Source organism: Cibotium barometz, chromosome 42 (genome assembly GCF_041138505.1).
Source record: "Cibotium barometz isolate CiBa-2024 chromosome 42, ASM4113850v1, whole genome shotgun sequence".
NCBI lineage: Eukaryota > Viridiplantae > Streptophyta > Polypodiopsida > Cyatheales > Cibotiaceae > Cibotium > Cibotium barometz.
Window position 1 is genome coordinate 5,429,495 of NC_141087.1, and position 15,409 is coordinate 5,444,903.

The following is a 15,409-nucleotide window of genomic DNA, read 5'->3' on the forward strand; positions in this document are numbered from 1 at the left end:
TAGAATGCAGTGGCAATGGCTCTGATCTCCCCGGGCTCAGTAGCTACCGATCCATCCGGTCTACCAAGCTGACGGACTCCTGCTCGAGCATGGCGGGGTCCAGTGATATCAAAAAACTCTCCAGTCACTCTATCACCAAGCTGCATCCACTGAGAGGCCTGACGACGATACTAAAACTCATGTCTCTGCTCCTCTGCCTCTCTAACGTCCTGGCGTGCCTGGCTCAGCTGGGACACCACCCACTCACATGCAGGCTGCTGCTCCTGAAGGCGCTGTAGCGAAGCAAGGCTGCGTCTCAACCGATGCTCCCGCTCGCGAATCTCTCCCAGCCGTGTCAAAGCTGTAGCGTGTAGAAAAGAGCTAAGCTCGATGAGTCCCTGGGCACACTCGCCTGCTGCATCCTGGTCAGAGCACTGACTATCATGCCAAATCCTCTCAATGTCCTCAGCGAGACTCGGATCTGTAAGTACCCTCTTTGGGATCCTCAACTGCAAGCTGGGCTCCCGTGTCCTCTCCTCCAATGTCAAGATAACTGGCGCATGATCTGAAAATGAGGTGCAAACGAGAATGCCGACGGAGCCCCCTCGCTCCCCTAACCAATCGCCCACATAAAAGCGATCAATCCGTGATAGATTAGTCCCTCCCGGCTGGCGATCCGACCGAGAGAAACTAAGACTGTCCTGAGAACGGGAGAAGGCCCCATGCTGCCATGCATCAGTGATCCTCAGTGACATGCAAAACCGGTCCCAAGCTGCAAGCTCCGTGCTGTGCACTGTAACATGACTGCCTCCCACCCTATCGGCCGGGTCCTCAAGCATGTTGAAGTCTCCCCCGACACACCAATGTGCGGCCTCTGGCAATGCATCCGTAACCTGGGTCCAGAACTCTGCTCTGGCACTAGCATGATTGGGCGCATAGACGTTGAGCATGCCCAATAGCTCATCATGCATCCTCAGAATGACATACTATGCTCTACCAGGCACAATGATCGCTCGATCCACAATGGCCTGCCGCCATACATCTGCAACAATGACCATGCATACTCCTCCCTGTCCACCCAAAGGACCAAACCCTGCAGACCAAAAGGTGTCCCATCTACCAGGCATCACCGAACCATATCTCCGGATCCTGCTCTCACCCAAGTGGTGCTCCTGCATCATCAAAATATCAATGCTGCCACCAACCAGGCATCTCTGAAGCTCCTGCCTCAAGCAACCACGATAGCGTATAAAATGTGCTCCGCCAAGGCCCTGTACATTCCATGAGATGATCCTCATGGATGCCCTGCTGAGGTGGATGCTGTCTCAGCCGTACGGCGGGCCTTCGCAAGCGGCTTGGATGGAGAGTAGTCCCCGTCCGAGCGGCTGCGAATCTGCCCACCCGGTGTACTGGAAGAATCCCGGATCAGGCGCCAGTGGCTGTGGCCCATGGCGACGGCCTCCCGCTCTGACAGAGCAACCTCGTGTATACACACATATTCAGGGTCGCGTGCTAAGTCTGCCACTATGCGCACGACCAAATGCCGAATCCCTGAGGTATCCACACTCCCGGGATCCAAGAAAAAATGAGCCAACTCCCAGAGTCGGCCTATCACATCTGTCACCTCCAGATCGCTCATATGATGAGAAAACTCAACTGCCTGAGTCTTCAAAGTGCTGAGAGCGAGCTCTAGAGTCCACTCCCGGTCGCAAGGGCCACATAGAGGGAACGAGAAGGCCACCGCTGAATCTAGTGCCTCCTCCCCGCGGGCCGGAGGTATCACTACATGAACTCGGATGGGTGCTGGCTCATGGGGGCCCTCTGCTCCAAAAAGCCATGTGAAGGCGTAATCAAAAGCCTCCGAGCGCTGTCTAATGCCGAGGCGACTCAGCCGACTGCGGATAGATGATATCCGTGAAGCCCGAATCGGCATGGTAGGTCTCCTCTGTGGTGCTCGAGCGAGGTCGGTGCTCAGCGCCCTCCGGACTGCAGGTGAACGCCAGGGGACTGCCAAGGCCTCCCGGGAAGGTGAGGCGGGCGGGGGGGAGGAGGGGGGGGCGAGGGGGGTGGAGAGGGAGCCGCTGCCGAAACCAGAGCGGGGACGGGAGGAGGCGAAGGTGGAAGCGAGGCGGAGGGAGGGGATGAGGGTGGGGTGGGTGAGGGAGGGGGTGCTGGCATTTCCTGGTCCTCAGTCGTCGCCGCGGGGGTCTCGTCCTGGAGGGGAGCAAAACTGTTCCTCACGGGAACCCAGTGAGGCTGAGACTGTGGCTGCTGCTGCAGCGGTCTCTGGGCGTGCTACTGTGGCTGTCTCCCTCGGGGGCGCCCCTGTCCAGGCTGCCACTCCGAGGTCTCTATGGCCTGAGCAGGTGTCCCGGAGGCAGCCTGCCGAGCCGCATCTGTGGGCGGGCCATCAGTGGCCTGCTGCTGTGGTGAGGGTCGGGGTCTCCTGCGAGGGCAGGCCTTGGCCAGATGACCGACCTGCCTGCAAAAGAAGCACTGGTTCGGGAGCCCCGAGAACTCCACTCTCTGATCTATCCATCCCCCCCCATCCTAGGTAGCTGAATGACCTTAGGAAGGGAGAAGATGTCAGACACCAACACTCTGACCAAAGGTAGCCCAGCTGCTCTGGCCACCACTGAAGCTGCTGAGGGGCCAGTCTCTAGTACCGAGCCCACCAATGCTCCTAGCCTAGAGAGGAGCGGAAGATACTCGCGGTGGAGTCCAGGGAAGCAAACTGTAACATGGAAAAGGCGCTCTCCCTGCTCCGCCGCTGCTGGGTCAAATCCATGCTGCCAAGGTCTGAAGAAAGCCCGAGCACCCCTGATGTCAAGGGGACTCATGGCAAGGACCTTGGCCACGCTCTGGGCGGCCTCGAACTCGATTTGGTAATGTACACGGCCCAGTAGTTGTACGTCCAGGATCTTGCCCACATCTGCAAGAAGGCGGGCCTGGAGAAGATCCCGGATCTCCCCTCTACTGGGGCGAGTGCCGACTATACGGTAGATGGTGGAATGAGCCTGGAGGCGTTCCACCTCTGCGGTGAGACTCGCTTCCTCTTCTGGCGAAAGAGAAAGCCTGATGGGGGTGTCGTCAGGGGCGGGCGAGGGGGCCTCCATCAGAGTCTGAAGCTACGGGATCGTGCTCGCTGAAGCTCCCGCCCCCTCTCCCTGCTCGCGTTGCTGCACAGCGCCCTCCCTGCCTGCTCGCCCCCTCGCCTTCTCCTCGTTCCTTGCCCCCCGCCTTCCCTGCACTGCTCGCCGCCTGCATTCGCTGCTGCGCCCCCCCCCGCCTACATTCGCTGCCGCCGCCTTGCTCTGCTCGCCGCCCCACCCCCCGCCTGCTTTCGCTGCTGTTCCCCCCCTCCCCTTCCGCCTGCCTTCGCTGCCACCGCCTTGCTCTGCTCGCCCCTTCCTCTCCTTCGCGCCTCCCCCCCTTGTCTTCGCGCCCTCCTCCCCTCTGCAGCGCCTCTTCCCCCCCCCCCTCCCCCAGCTCACTTTCCCCCACTCCCTCTTGCGCACAGCCCCCGCCCTCCCCCCCCTTTTAGGTTTTTTCCTTCACTCCCCCCCCCCTCCCCCCCTCCCTCCTTTTTTCTTGCTTCCGCCCCCTGGGGTGTTTTCCTTTTTTGCTCCGTATTCCGCCTCTCTGTGTGCAACTCGGTTCCGGCAGGATCCCGCCTTCGCCGCAGCTTCAGACTCTGATGGAGGCTCCTCCCGCCCCGCCTCAGAGGGACTCATCCGCAGCCCCCTCGCCCGCCCCTGAGGACACCCCCATCAGGCTTTCTCTTTCGCCAGAAGAGGGAGCGAGCCTCACCGCAGAGGTGGAACGCCTCCAAGCTTATTCCACCATCTGCAGTATAGTCGGGACTCGCCCCAGCAGAGGGGAGATCAGGGATCTTCTTCAGGCCCGCCTTCTTGCAGAATGTGGGCAAGATCTTGGATGTACAGCTCCTGGGCCGGGGACATTATCAGATCGAGTTCGAGGCCGCCCAGAGCGTTGCCAAGGTCCTTGCCATGAGTCCCCTTGACATCAGGGGTGCTCGGGCTTTCTTCAGACCTTGGCAGCATGGATTTGACCCAGCAGCGGCGGAGCAGGGAGAGCGCCTCTTCCATGTTACAGTTTGCTTCCCTGGACTCCACCGGGAGTATCTTCCGCTCCTCTCCAAGCTCGGAGCATTGGTGGGCTCCGTACTAGAGACTGGCCCCTCAGCAGCTTCAGTGGTGGCCAGAGCAGATGGGCTACCTTCGGTCAGAGTGTTGGTGTCTGACATCTCCTCCCTTCCTAAAGTCATTCAGCATAGATCAGAGAGTGGAGTTCTCGGGGCTCCCGAATCAGTGCTTCATTTGCAGGCAGGTCGGTCATCTGGCCAAGGCCTGCCCTCGCAGGAGACCCCGACCCTCACCACAGCAGCAGGCTACTGATGGCCCGCCCACAGATTCGGCTCGGCAAGCTGCCTCCGGGACACCTGCTCAGGCCACAGAGACCTCGGAGTGGCAGCCTGGACAGGGGCTCCGCCGAGGGAGACAGCCACAGCAGCACGCCCAGAGACCGTTGCAGCAGCAGCCACAGTCTCAACCTTACTGGGTTCCCGTGAGGAACAGCTTTTCTCCCCTCCAGGAGGAGACCCCCGCCGCGACGACGACTGAGGACCAGGAGATGCCAGCACCCCCTCCTTCGCCCCCCCCACCCCCGTCCCCTCCCACCGCCTCGCTTCCACCATCGCCTCCTCCTGTCTCCGCTCCGGTTTCGGCAGCGGCTCCCTCTCCACCCCCCTCGCCTCCCCCTCCTCCCCCTCCGCCCGCCTCACCTTCCCGGGAGGCCCTGGCAGTTCCCTGGCGTTCACCTCCAGTTCGGAGGGCGCTGAGCACCGACCTCGCTCGAGCATCACAGAGGAGACCTATGCCGATTAGGGCTTCACGGATTACATCTATCCGCAGTCGGCTGAGTCGCCTCGCCATTAGACAGCGCTCGGAGGCTTTTGATTATACCTTCACACGGCTTTTTGGAGCAGAGGGCCCCCATGAGCCAGCACCCATCCGAGTTCATGTAGTGATACCTCCGGCCCGCGGGGAGGAGGCACTAGACTCAGCGGTGGCCTTCTCGTTCCCTCTATGTGGCCCTTGTGACCGGGAGTGGACTCTAGAGCTCGCTCTCAGCACTTTGAAGACTCAGGCAGTTGAGTTTTCTCATCACATGAGCGATCTGGAGGTGACAGATGTGATAGGCCGACTTAGGAAGTTGGCTCATTTTTTCTTGGATCCCGAGAGTGTGGATACCTCAGGGATTCGGCATTTGGTCGTGTGCATAGTGGCAGACTTAGCACGCGACCCTGGATATGTGTGTATACACGAGGTTGCTCTGTCAGAGCGGGAGGCAGTCGCCATGGGCCACAGCCACTGGCGCCTGATCCGGGATTCTTGCAGTACACCGGGTGGGCAGATTCGCAGCCGCTCGGATGGGGACTACTCTCCATCCAAGCCGCTTGCGAAGGCCCGCCGTACGGCTGAGACAACATCCACCTCAACAGGGCATCCATGAGGATCATCTCATGGAATGTACAGGGCCTTGGCGGAGCACACTTTATACGCTATCGTGGTTGCTTGAGGCAGGAGCTTCAGAGATGCCTGGTTGGTGGCAGCATTGATATTTTGATGATGCAGGAGCACCACTTGGGTGAGAGCAGGATCCGGAGATATGGTTCGGTGATGCCTGGTAGATGGGACACCTTTTGGTCTGTAGGGTTTGGTCCTTTGGGTGGACAGGGAGGAGTATGCATGGTCATTGCAGATGTATGGCGGCACGCCATTGTGGATCGAGGGATCATTATGCCTGGTAGAGCACAGTATGTCATTCTGAGGATGCATGATAAGCTATTGGGTGTGCTCAACGTCTATGCGCCCAATCATGCTAGTGCCAAAGCAGAGTTCTGGACCCAGGTTACGGATGCATTGCCAGAGGCCGCACATTGGTGTGTTGGGGGAGACTTCAACATGCTTGAGGACCCGGCAGATAGGGTGGGAGGCAGTCATGTTACAGTGCACGGCACGAAGCTTGCAGCTTGGGACCGGTTTTGCATGTCACTGAGGATCACTGATGCATGGCAGCATGGGGCTTTCTCCCGGTCTCAGGACAATCTTAGTTTCTCTCGGTCGGATCGCCGGCGGCAGGGAGGGACTAATCTATCACGAATTGATCGCTTTTATGTGGGCGACTGGTTAGGGGAGCGAGGGGGCTCCGTCGGCATTCTCGCTGGCACCTCTTTTTCAGATCATGCGCCAGTTATGTTGACATTGGAGGAGGAGACACGGGAGCCCAGCTTGCAGTTGAGGATCCCAGAGAGGGTACTTACAGATCCCAGTCTCGCTGAGGACATTGAGAGGATCTGGCATGATAGTCAGTGCTCTGACCAGGATGCAGCGGGCCAGTGTGCACAGGGACTCACCGATCTTAGCTCTTTTCTACACGCTACAGCTTTGACACGGCTGGGAGAGATTCGCAAGCGGGAGCATCGGCTGAGACGCAGCCTTGCTTCGCTACAGCGCCTTCAGAAGCAGCAACCTGCATGTGAGTGGGTGGCGTCCCAGCTGAGCGAGGCACGCCAGGAGGTTAGAGAGGTAGAGGAGCAGAGACATGAGTTTCACTATCGTCGTCAGGCCTCTCAGTGGACGCAGCTTGGTGATAGAGTGACTGGAGGGTTTTTTGAGATCACTGGACCCTGTCATGCGTGAGCAGGAGTCCGCCAGCTTGGTAGACCGGATGGATCGGTAGCTACTGAGCTCGGGGAGATCAGAGCCATTGCCACTGCATTTTATAGAGACCGGCTTTCAGCGGAGCCGAGGATCGAGATGTTTGCAGACAGACTGTGTGGGCCCATGTGCAGAGGAGGGTCACAGACCGTATGCGTACAGTTCTAGGTGTGCCTCTGTCAGAGATTGAGCTTGCCGAGGCCTTGAGGGTCGTGCCGCGACATAGTTGCCCAGGGGAGGACGGACTGACGCCGGCCTTTTTTATGCGCTATTGGGACCTTTTGGGGCCACGCCTCCGCAGGGGCTTTCAGCATGTTTTGGACACTGGGGTGATGCCGCAGAGCTTTTCAGAGGGCTTGATCTACCTTATCCCCAAGGGGGAGGGAGTATCAGATGATATTCGGCATTGGAGGCCTATTACGATCCTCAATACTGTCTACAAGGTCTTAGCAAAGGCCTTGAGTTTGAGGATCCAGCCCTTCCTGGGGGAGTTGATTCATGCTACTCAGACAGGATTTGTCAAGGAGCGCAGTATCCTTGACAACATCTTTACTTTCTGGGAGGCGACGGCCCGAGCTAGATTTCTTGGCGAGGACTTGGTCGTGATGCTTCTCGATTTTGAGAAGGCATACGATAGAGTTGATTGGGGTTTCTTAGAGGGCACTATGCTTCGCCTGGGCTTTGAGCCAGGATGGATCAGAGGGGTGGCGGCTCTGTATTCCACAGCTTGCAGCCAGGTGCTGATTGCAGGAGGACGGGGGCCGAGTTTTGAGCTGACCAGATCAGTCCGTCAGGGGTGTCCCCTCGCCCCTTTTCTTTTTCTCTTCTTTGCGGAGGCTATGAGCATGTATTTGACGGCAGAGGAGGTTGGTTTGAGAGGACTTCAGCTCCAAGTCCGCGGGGAGGACCTGCTTGATGCTGAGTTTGCAGACGACACCGGCTTATTTTTGCATGGCCAAGAGGCCAATCTTCGTCGGGCAGAGCAGTTGCTCCAGGTTTTTAGTGCAGCTTCGAGAGCATTGATCAATTGGCGCAAGACAGTGGCCTTTTGGATCAATAATGCTCCCACTCCGGCATGGAGCCCGGACCCCGGTTTTGGATGGATTCCTCCAGGCACAACAGTGCGGTATTTGGGATGCCAGATTGGCCTAGATTTGTCACTTGAGCAGCAGATTGCCCCGCTTCTTCTGAGCATTCGAAAGAAGCTTCTGTATTGGAGTACAGCTCGACTATCCTTGGCTGGGAGGGTGGTGGTGGCAAATCAGGTGCTGTTAGCGACCATGTGGTACATTACGTCTTGCTGGATTTTCTCGAGCTCTTGCATCAGCCAGGTACAGAGGCTGATCAGGAACTTTCTGTGGTCTGGGCGGGACGGTCAGCCAGCTCGGGCAAAGGTTGCATGGGCAGTTATTACACTTCCGCTGGCTCAGGGAGGCTTGGGCATTATAGATCCAGTCGATCAGAGTAGAGCCTTATTAGGGAAGCTTATTGTTCGGGGGTAGCTTCCAGGCGCTGAGCCTTGGAAAGAGCTCCTCTTGCAGCAGCTGCAGGCTCGGGCGCCCCCAACAGGGGGTACTTGGGCACCAGAGATTCGCTGGATCTTCATAGAGATGAGGAGGACAGGCCTCAGTAGAGGATGGGAGGACAGATTTGCTTTGAGTATCCTGTGAGCTTGGGAGCTGCTGAGACCGGGCTCTCTCAGCGACCTCCTTCTTGTGTTGAGGAGCGGGCCAGACAGCCGCTCATCTAGAGCCCAGCGGTTCGCACGACGCAGGGTCATATGTGTCAGAATATGCAGCGGAGATGATGACCAAATCTGGGAACACAAGAGCAAAAACGCAGGCAGAAAAAACAGCACAAAAAGAGAGAGATGTAGGCGTGTAACTCTGCTCTGATATACACAAGAAGATCCCGAATATGATACAAATGAGGTATGGGGGCTGAGGACATATATATACCTCCCATAGAGGGCAGTCGGCCAGCAACAGAACAGCCCACAACTGCTGAATATGTCCCACGACTGCATAAATGCAGTCGGCCAGCATAATGAAGCCCACGACTGATAAAGAACAGTCGGCCAGCAGCCCTGAAGCCCACGACTGATGAAGATCAAGTCGGCCAGCACTGGGATGCTCCTGGCATCATCTGGCAGCCCTCCCAAGCCTCAGAAAAATGGGAAAAAATAGGGGAAAAATGCGGAGAGTGGGGAAAAATGGGAAAACACCTCATAAGGGCGGGCACACCCACAACAAAGGCCCTGGTGTATAAATCTAGACAGGAGATGACTTCTAACACCCCCTCTCAGCTCCTGGCTGTGTGACCAACCACTGGGAGCTGGGGTGCCGCCTGAGCAAATCCTGAGAGCGACTTCGTGAAGAGGTCCACCGTACTGTCCTCCGTCGAACAGAACTCCAGCAAGATGTCATCAGCAACAATCTGTTCACGAACAAAGTGCCTCTGGATGACCATGGGTTCCTCCAGGGGAAGCCCAAACCTGCAATGTAACCTCCTCCTGCTCCGTAAAACTGCTCCTGGGGCATAAGTAGATCTCCTCGTGTCCGGATCTCCTCCCCAAACCGAGTCACTCCAACCGTGGAGTCGGACTCCATCCAACAATCCCCCTCCTGTGTACAAGAGTCCATGATCCTTCGCATGCCGCAGAAACCACAGGAAACGCAATCCTGCCTCCCAAAGAGACATCTGCAACCAAGAGCTCAACCGCCTCATCAGAAAGCTCCCGTCCAATCCGGTGTCCATCAACCAGATCAATGAACCGTACAGCTTCTGAGTCACAGAGACATCACACTGCTCACAAGGATCAACACCTGTTTCGGTGCACAAGCAAGTCCTGGAAACCTGATGAAACCTGTCAACCACCCCCTCTGAATCCGGAACCACAAAGCCTGGAGAAACCACCTCCTTCTGCAAGTAAGCACCTGCTACCTGCCTGGCTTTCCGAAAGGTCCCCGTGGAAAGAACATCCTCATCTACTGGAAGTTCTATGTCCCGAACACGACGAGACATCAGAGCATAAGTGACCTGTTCAGCTTCCTCTGACTCACGAACACAAGAACTACCAACCTCAGTACTGGAAAGTTCCTGCCAACTGCTGCCATCTACTGGTAAGCTATCCACCACCTGGTCTCGGAAAGCCCGCACCTGCAGCGTATCCACACCTGAGTAGCTATTGCCACACTGCCACTCATCACAATCTTGAGGACCTGGGAGAGAGAGTGCTGAAAGCCTGTAGACTCCATTCTCCACTCCACCTTCCCAAACCACCTGGCCTGTTGCTTTGTCCCGGAGAGCAACAAAATGCTCATCAAACTCCACCCGTACGCCAGTCTTGCAAACCTGATGCACTGACAACAGATGAAAACCAAGTGCCGGAACATACAACACCTGGGAGGAATGCTTCCCCCCTCTGCCATCGGGAACTATCTCCATCCTGCCCTCACTGTGAACTGGGATAGTGGACGTATCCCCAGTAAGAATATGACCAGAAACCCTGCAGAGATCCTGTAAACCGGAACGGGAAGGAGTCATGTGCCTGGAAGCACCACTATCGAGAATCCATTCCCGAGTATCCGTTGCGGAGAGTCCTCCAATCTCCTCCCTGCCTGAAGAAAATGAAACATCGGTGTCCATCACCTCCAGGTGCACAAAAGCCGGAGTCTTCGTGATTGCTGAGGAGTCTTCACCCTTCTCGGTCTTCCGCTTGGGACACTGCCTCCAGTAGTGGCCTTTCTCGCCACAATCATTACAGGTCCTCTCTGCCTTCAGCTTCTCGCGGTCAGCGTCGGACATCTTCTCAGAAGACTTCTCCGATGAAGCCTTCCCCTTGCCCGAGTTACGGCCTTTCGACCGTTGGCCAGTAAAGGCCTCCGAACCTCCACCCTGAGGAGGGTTCGTAAATCGTTCCTCCTGGTCCAGGACCATGGGCACAAGCTCCTCCCACGTGATGGTGCTGAGCCTGCCACTGGTAATCAACGACGAGTAGAATGCTGAGTACGAAGAGGGCAAATGTGACAGCAACGTTATGGCCATGTCCTCTGACGATATCTCCTTCCCAGCCTGGAGAACTTCCTGCTGAAGAGCCTGCAGCTTGTTAATATGCTCCCGCATCGTCGCCGACTTTGCAGGGCTCATAACCCGCATCTGTACTTCCAAGGAAATCCTCTTCATGGGCGATACCTTGTTGTACAGAGAAGCCAAATGCTGCCATATACCTCTGGCCAGCGTCATGTGCTTTACATGATTGATTACCTGTGGTGTGCAGTTGAGGAAAATAAACGAACGGACCCTGGCGTTGACACGATCCCACATCTGTGTCTGGGCCTCCCGGTCCTTTCGGGTTGACGGTAACTCCCCTTCCTCTACTTCCGGCCGTGGAACACCAACAACGACGAAATCGGCGAGATCGTAGGACTCCAGAACGGATTCCATCATCACCTTCCATATGCCGTAGTTGCTCCCGTCCAACTGACGGTCCACCGGGAACGTGGGGAGTGTCGGGATCTTCACATGTCTCTCGGCCATCTCAAACAGATCTGCCATAGCGGGGATGTACTCTGAAAAGGGTGGGTGGGTGGGAACAAAGAAGAACTGATACCTGCAAGTGGCTGTCCAGCAAATCAGCCCGCCTTCCTCTTGCTTCTCCTCTTCCCGAACAGTCCAAAACAGTCCACCAATCAGCCACAAAACAGCCCCCCTCTTGCTCACACAAATCCCAAGACCTATCTAGAGCCTAGGCTCTGATACCATGTCAGAATATGCAGCGGAGATGATGACCAAATCTGGGAACACAAGAGCAAAAACGCAGGCAGAAAAAACAGCACAAAAAGAGAGAGATGTAGGCGTGTAACTCTGCTCTGATATACACAAGAAGATCCCGAATATGATACAAATGAGGTATGGGGGCTGAGGACATATATATACCTCCCATAGAGGGCAGTCGGCCAGCAACAGAACAGCCCACAACTGCTGAATATGTCCCACGACTGCATAAATGCAGTCGGCCAGCATAATGAAGCCCACGACTGATAAAGAACAGTCGGCCAGCAGCCCTGAAGCCCACGACTGATGAAGATCAAGTCGGCCAGCACTGGGATGCTCCTGGCATCATCTGGCAGCCCTCCCAAGCCTCAGAAAAATGGGAAAAAATAGGGGAAAAATGCGGAGAGTGGGGAAAAATGGGAAAACACCTCATAAGGGCGGGCACACCCACAACAAAGGCCCTGGTGTATAAATCTAGACAGGAGATGACTTCTAACAATATGCTGGGCTCTCGGCCTCGTCTAGCCTGGGGACCTTTAGCGGCAGGCCCAGCTCGTAGTTTTGGAGACTGGCAGGCCTTCTGCAGTCTCCCAGAGGAGATCCAGGTGGAGAGGCTGAGTCACTTCAGAGGGGGGTTGATTATGAGGGATGATATTCAGGAGGCACTCACAGAGGAGTGGTTCACGCCTCTCGAGCCAGTGGCCCCACGGTGGATGGGAGCCTTTACACAGTTGGAGATCCTAATTGCAGTCAGAGCTTGCACTGAGAATGGCAGTTGTCTCTACTAGGAGATTCAGGATGAGGGCAGACTCCAGAGAGTGGAGGTGGAGTCGCCTTTGGTTGCAGAGTTCACCTTTCAGAGGATTCGGGTAGTGGCCGCCGCTTCTCGGAAGTGGCATATTGACCCCGACCCTGCAGATGTGCTCCCGGATTGGCGCATATGGGCATATGCAGCGCGCCCCTTGGCCCGGCTACAGTGGGACCCCGGGGAGTACGAGTGGCATGATCCTTATGCATCCCTTGAGGCCACAAAGATTACCTTTTTCCAGTATACTATTCGGCTGGGGCGGCATATTTTGACAGCGAGGAGGACGGTCTCCCCATCGGCAGCGGGGCATTGGCGGCTACAGGGACTCTCGCAAGAGTTCCCGGAGGATTTTTGGGCTCGGCTCTGGGCTAGTCGACAGGCCCACAGGATCTCGACTTTTCAGTGGCTGGTCGCCCACAGGGGCTCAGCAGTTGGCACTTGGCTTGTTTACAGCGGTCTTCCGGCGGCCTGCGTCCGATGCGGCTACCCTATGGAGACACAGAGACATTGCCTTTGGGATTGCCCTCAGGCGCAGCAGATTTGGCTGCGGATGCTGCGTATTCTGGCTCCCCTCTCTCCAGAGGGTATGTTTACGTGGGGTGACGCTGCTTGGTCGACCTCGTCAGGGCCTGCAATGGGCTATGAGATGGAGCAGGGTAGTTAGGCCATCAGATTTATTAGGGGCCAGCCTCGCCTGGTTCCGGCACCGGATTTCTCGTCCGCCAGCTGGACACAGGAGAGGGATTTACGATGGGAGCTCCTCAGCAGCCTCACCATCTGGTTCACCTGGAGGGCCCGGTGCTTCACGGCCTTTGAGGGGAGAATGGAGCCACCAGCAGAGACTGTACGGGGGATTTGGCAGGAGTTGATCCACACCCTGCGAGGACAGTACGACCGCATCCGGGGAGACTCGGATTAGGCGATCTTGCGGCGCCAGGCCTTTCACACCACTTGGCGCTGTGGCCCCTTCTACACCTTACACACGGGATCCCCCCGTTGGCACTACAGGCCACCTGTTTGGCTCTTTCCCCCCCCCCTATTGTATGATTTAGCCTCTCAGTCCTTTGTGCTGATGCTTGTATTTTGCAGCACCTAGGGAGAGTCTCCCGGGCTGCCATGCTGTATTCACTGCTCTTTTTCTCTTATGAGCAGGAGAGATTTTTTGTAGCCCCACGAACGTTTTTTATATAACTAATGAAAGGATCTTTTCTCGGAAAAAAAAGAGTCTGAAGCTACGGCGAAGGCGATGCGAAAGCGGAGATCCTGCAAGAATCAAGCTGCACTCAGAGAGGCAGAAGACAGAGAAAAAAGGAAAAACAAACCCCCTGGGGGCGGAAGCAAGAAAAGGGAGGGGGGGGGGTGAAAAGGCGAAGGAGAAGCCCTAGGGGGGGGGGGGGGAGCTGCGCGCAAGAGGGGAGGGGTGGAGAACGAGCTGGCGGAGGGGGGGGGACAGGGCGCTACAGAGGGGAGGAGGGCTCGAAAGAAGGGGGAGGGGAGGCGCGAAGGTGAGGAAGGGCGGCGGGCAGTGCAGCTAGGGAGGGGGCACAGCAGCGAAGGCAGGCGGGGGGGGGCAAAAGGGAGGGGCGGCGAGCAATGCAGCGAGGGAGGGGGCGCAGTAGCGAAGGCAGGCGAGGGGGGCAAGGGGAAGCGCGAGGAACGAGGGGAGGCGAGGTGACGAGCAGGCAGGGAGGCGAATGGCGCAGGAGTGCAGGCAACGCGAGCAGGGAGGGGCGGGAGCTTCAGCGAGCGCGTCTGGTCTCTATTGGAGTTATCACTGTGGCAGATGTTGTCACAAATGAGGGATTTGTGATGACTTTCCCACAAGCCTATTTGAAACACAACTTGCATTTACATCACAGGCGAGTGTGAAAAACTATTACTATGTTGTTGCGGCCTTTTGAACTCATCCCACCCTTGGATGATCAGGACAGACTTCATGATTGGCAACTTCTTGGTCATATACTAACTCTCTTCAATTGAATGCGCTTTTGGCAAGTAATGTGTACAAATTGTTGCTTCCTTCACCCTGGATTCAGCCTTATGTTGATGCTTTATGGGACTTGCATAAGAATATTAAATGGTGGAAACAAAGACTTCAACTGAGTGCCTCTCAAACAACGTCTATTCTTTCTTTTTTTTTCGGGGGAAAAAAAACGTCTGTTCTTATGGAGATGCCTTGTGGGAATACTTCCAGTTTCTACTTTTCTCGCAAAACGACATATCTCCAGTGATAGGTGTTGTAGATGTGGCTGACATGCAGAGTCTGTTCCTCATCTTCTTTGGCATTGCATGGAATCCAAAAATTTCTTGCAAACATTGACTCACAACTTCCGAGGACGTTTTCCTTCGTTCAAAGGAGGAAACCCTTCTAGATTTTTGATGTTCTGCCATCTTGCATGGCTGGATTTAACACTTTCATCATTTGGATGAGATATTGGGCATTTTGGACTATTTGGAAGGCTAGGAACCATGCTATGTTTTGGCAGCCTTCTCTTGATGCTTATGTTTTCTTTCGTGCTAATCTTCGCCGGTCTCTACGTGATTGTTGACAACTAGAGGCTATTGTCACAATCTGAATTCTTCTTCTACTGTTTTTAGCTTTCTTCTTTGGATGACTTCTCCCTGAAGTACATCCTCCCCATGTATATTGTTTCTTGGTAATAGAGGACTGGTTTTTTACACACACAAAAAGAAGTGTGTGTGAGTATAAATGTATTCTCTCATATCTTTTTTACATTCTCACTTGAATGTGTATCGAGATTCGAGTTTAAACTTAAGTCTGTTAAATCATGCTTGTGTACATCGCCATCTAAATTCATGAGTCTTTGCACATCTTGTATGCCCATGACCTAAGCTCACTTTCACATGTTAAGACCAGGTTTACATAATATACTACAGTGAATTGCCAACTCTGTGAAAAGGACGCTAACTAAGAACATCAACAAAAAAAAAAAAAGCATACCGCTGGGGACGAGAAACCAAACAGTTCCAAATACTTTTCATTTGGTGTGTTTTCCATGTAATTCAATGTCATCTGCCAAAAAAGAAAGTTAAAATCTTATCCAAATCATATCAATGGTAGATATCAGCTTCAAGAAGTGCA

At 55.5% G+C, this 15,409-nt stretch overlaps 1 protein-coding gene across 9 annotated transcripts in view; it reads right to left on the reverse strand.

Moving 5' to 3' along the window:
- The window catches only part of PTAC14 (plastid transcriptionally active 14), a 107,107-nt gene that overhangs the window by 38,331 nt on the left and 53,367 nt on the right, over positions 1-15,409 (reverse strand). For all 9 annotated transcript variants that reach the window (XR_015263062.1, XR_015263061.1, XR_015263058.1 and 6 more), the window contains one exon: positions 15,269-15,340. Coding sequence is in view for 1 of the 9 variants with exons in the window: in XM_086780631.1 (XP_086636757.1) it covers positions 15,269-15,340 (72 nt within the window). In the remaining 8 variants the exon portion in view is untranslated. The remainder of the gene's footprint in view (positions 1-15,268; positions 15,341-15,409) is intronic.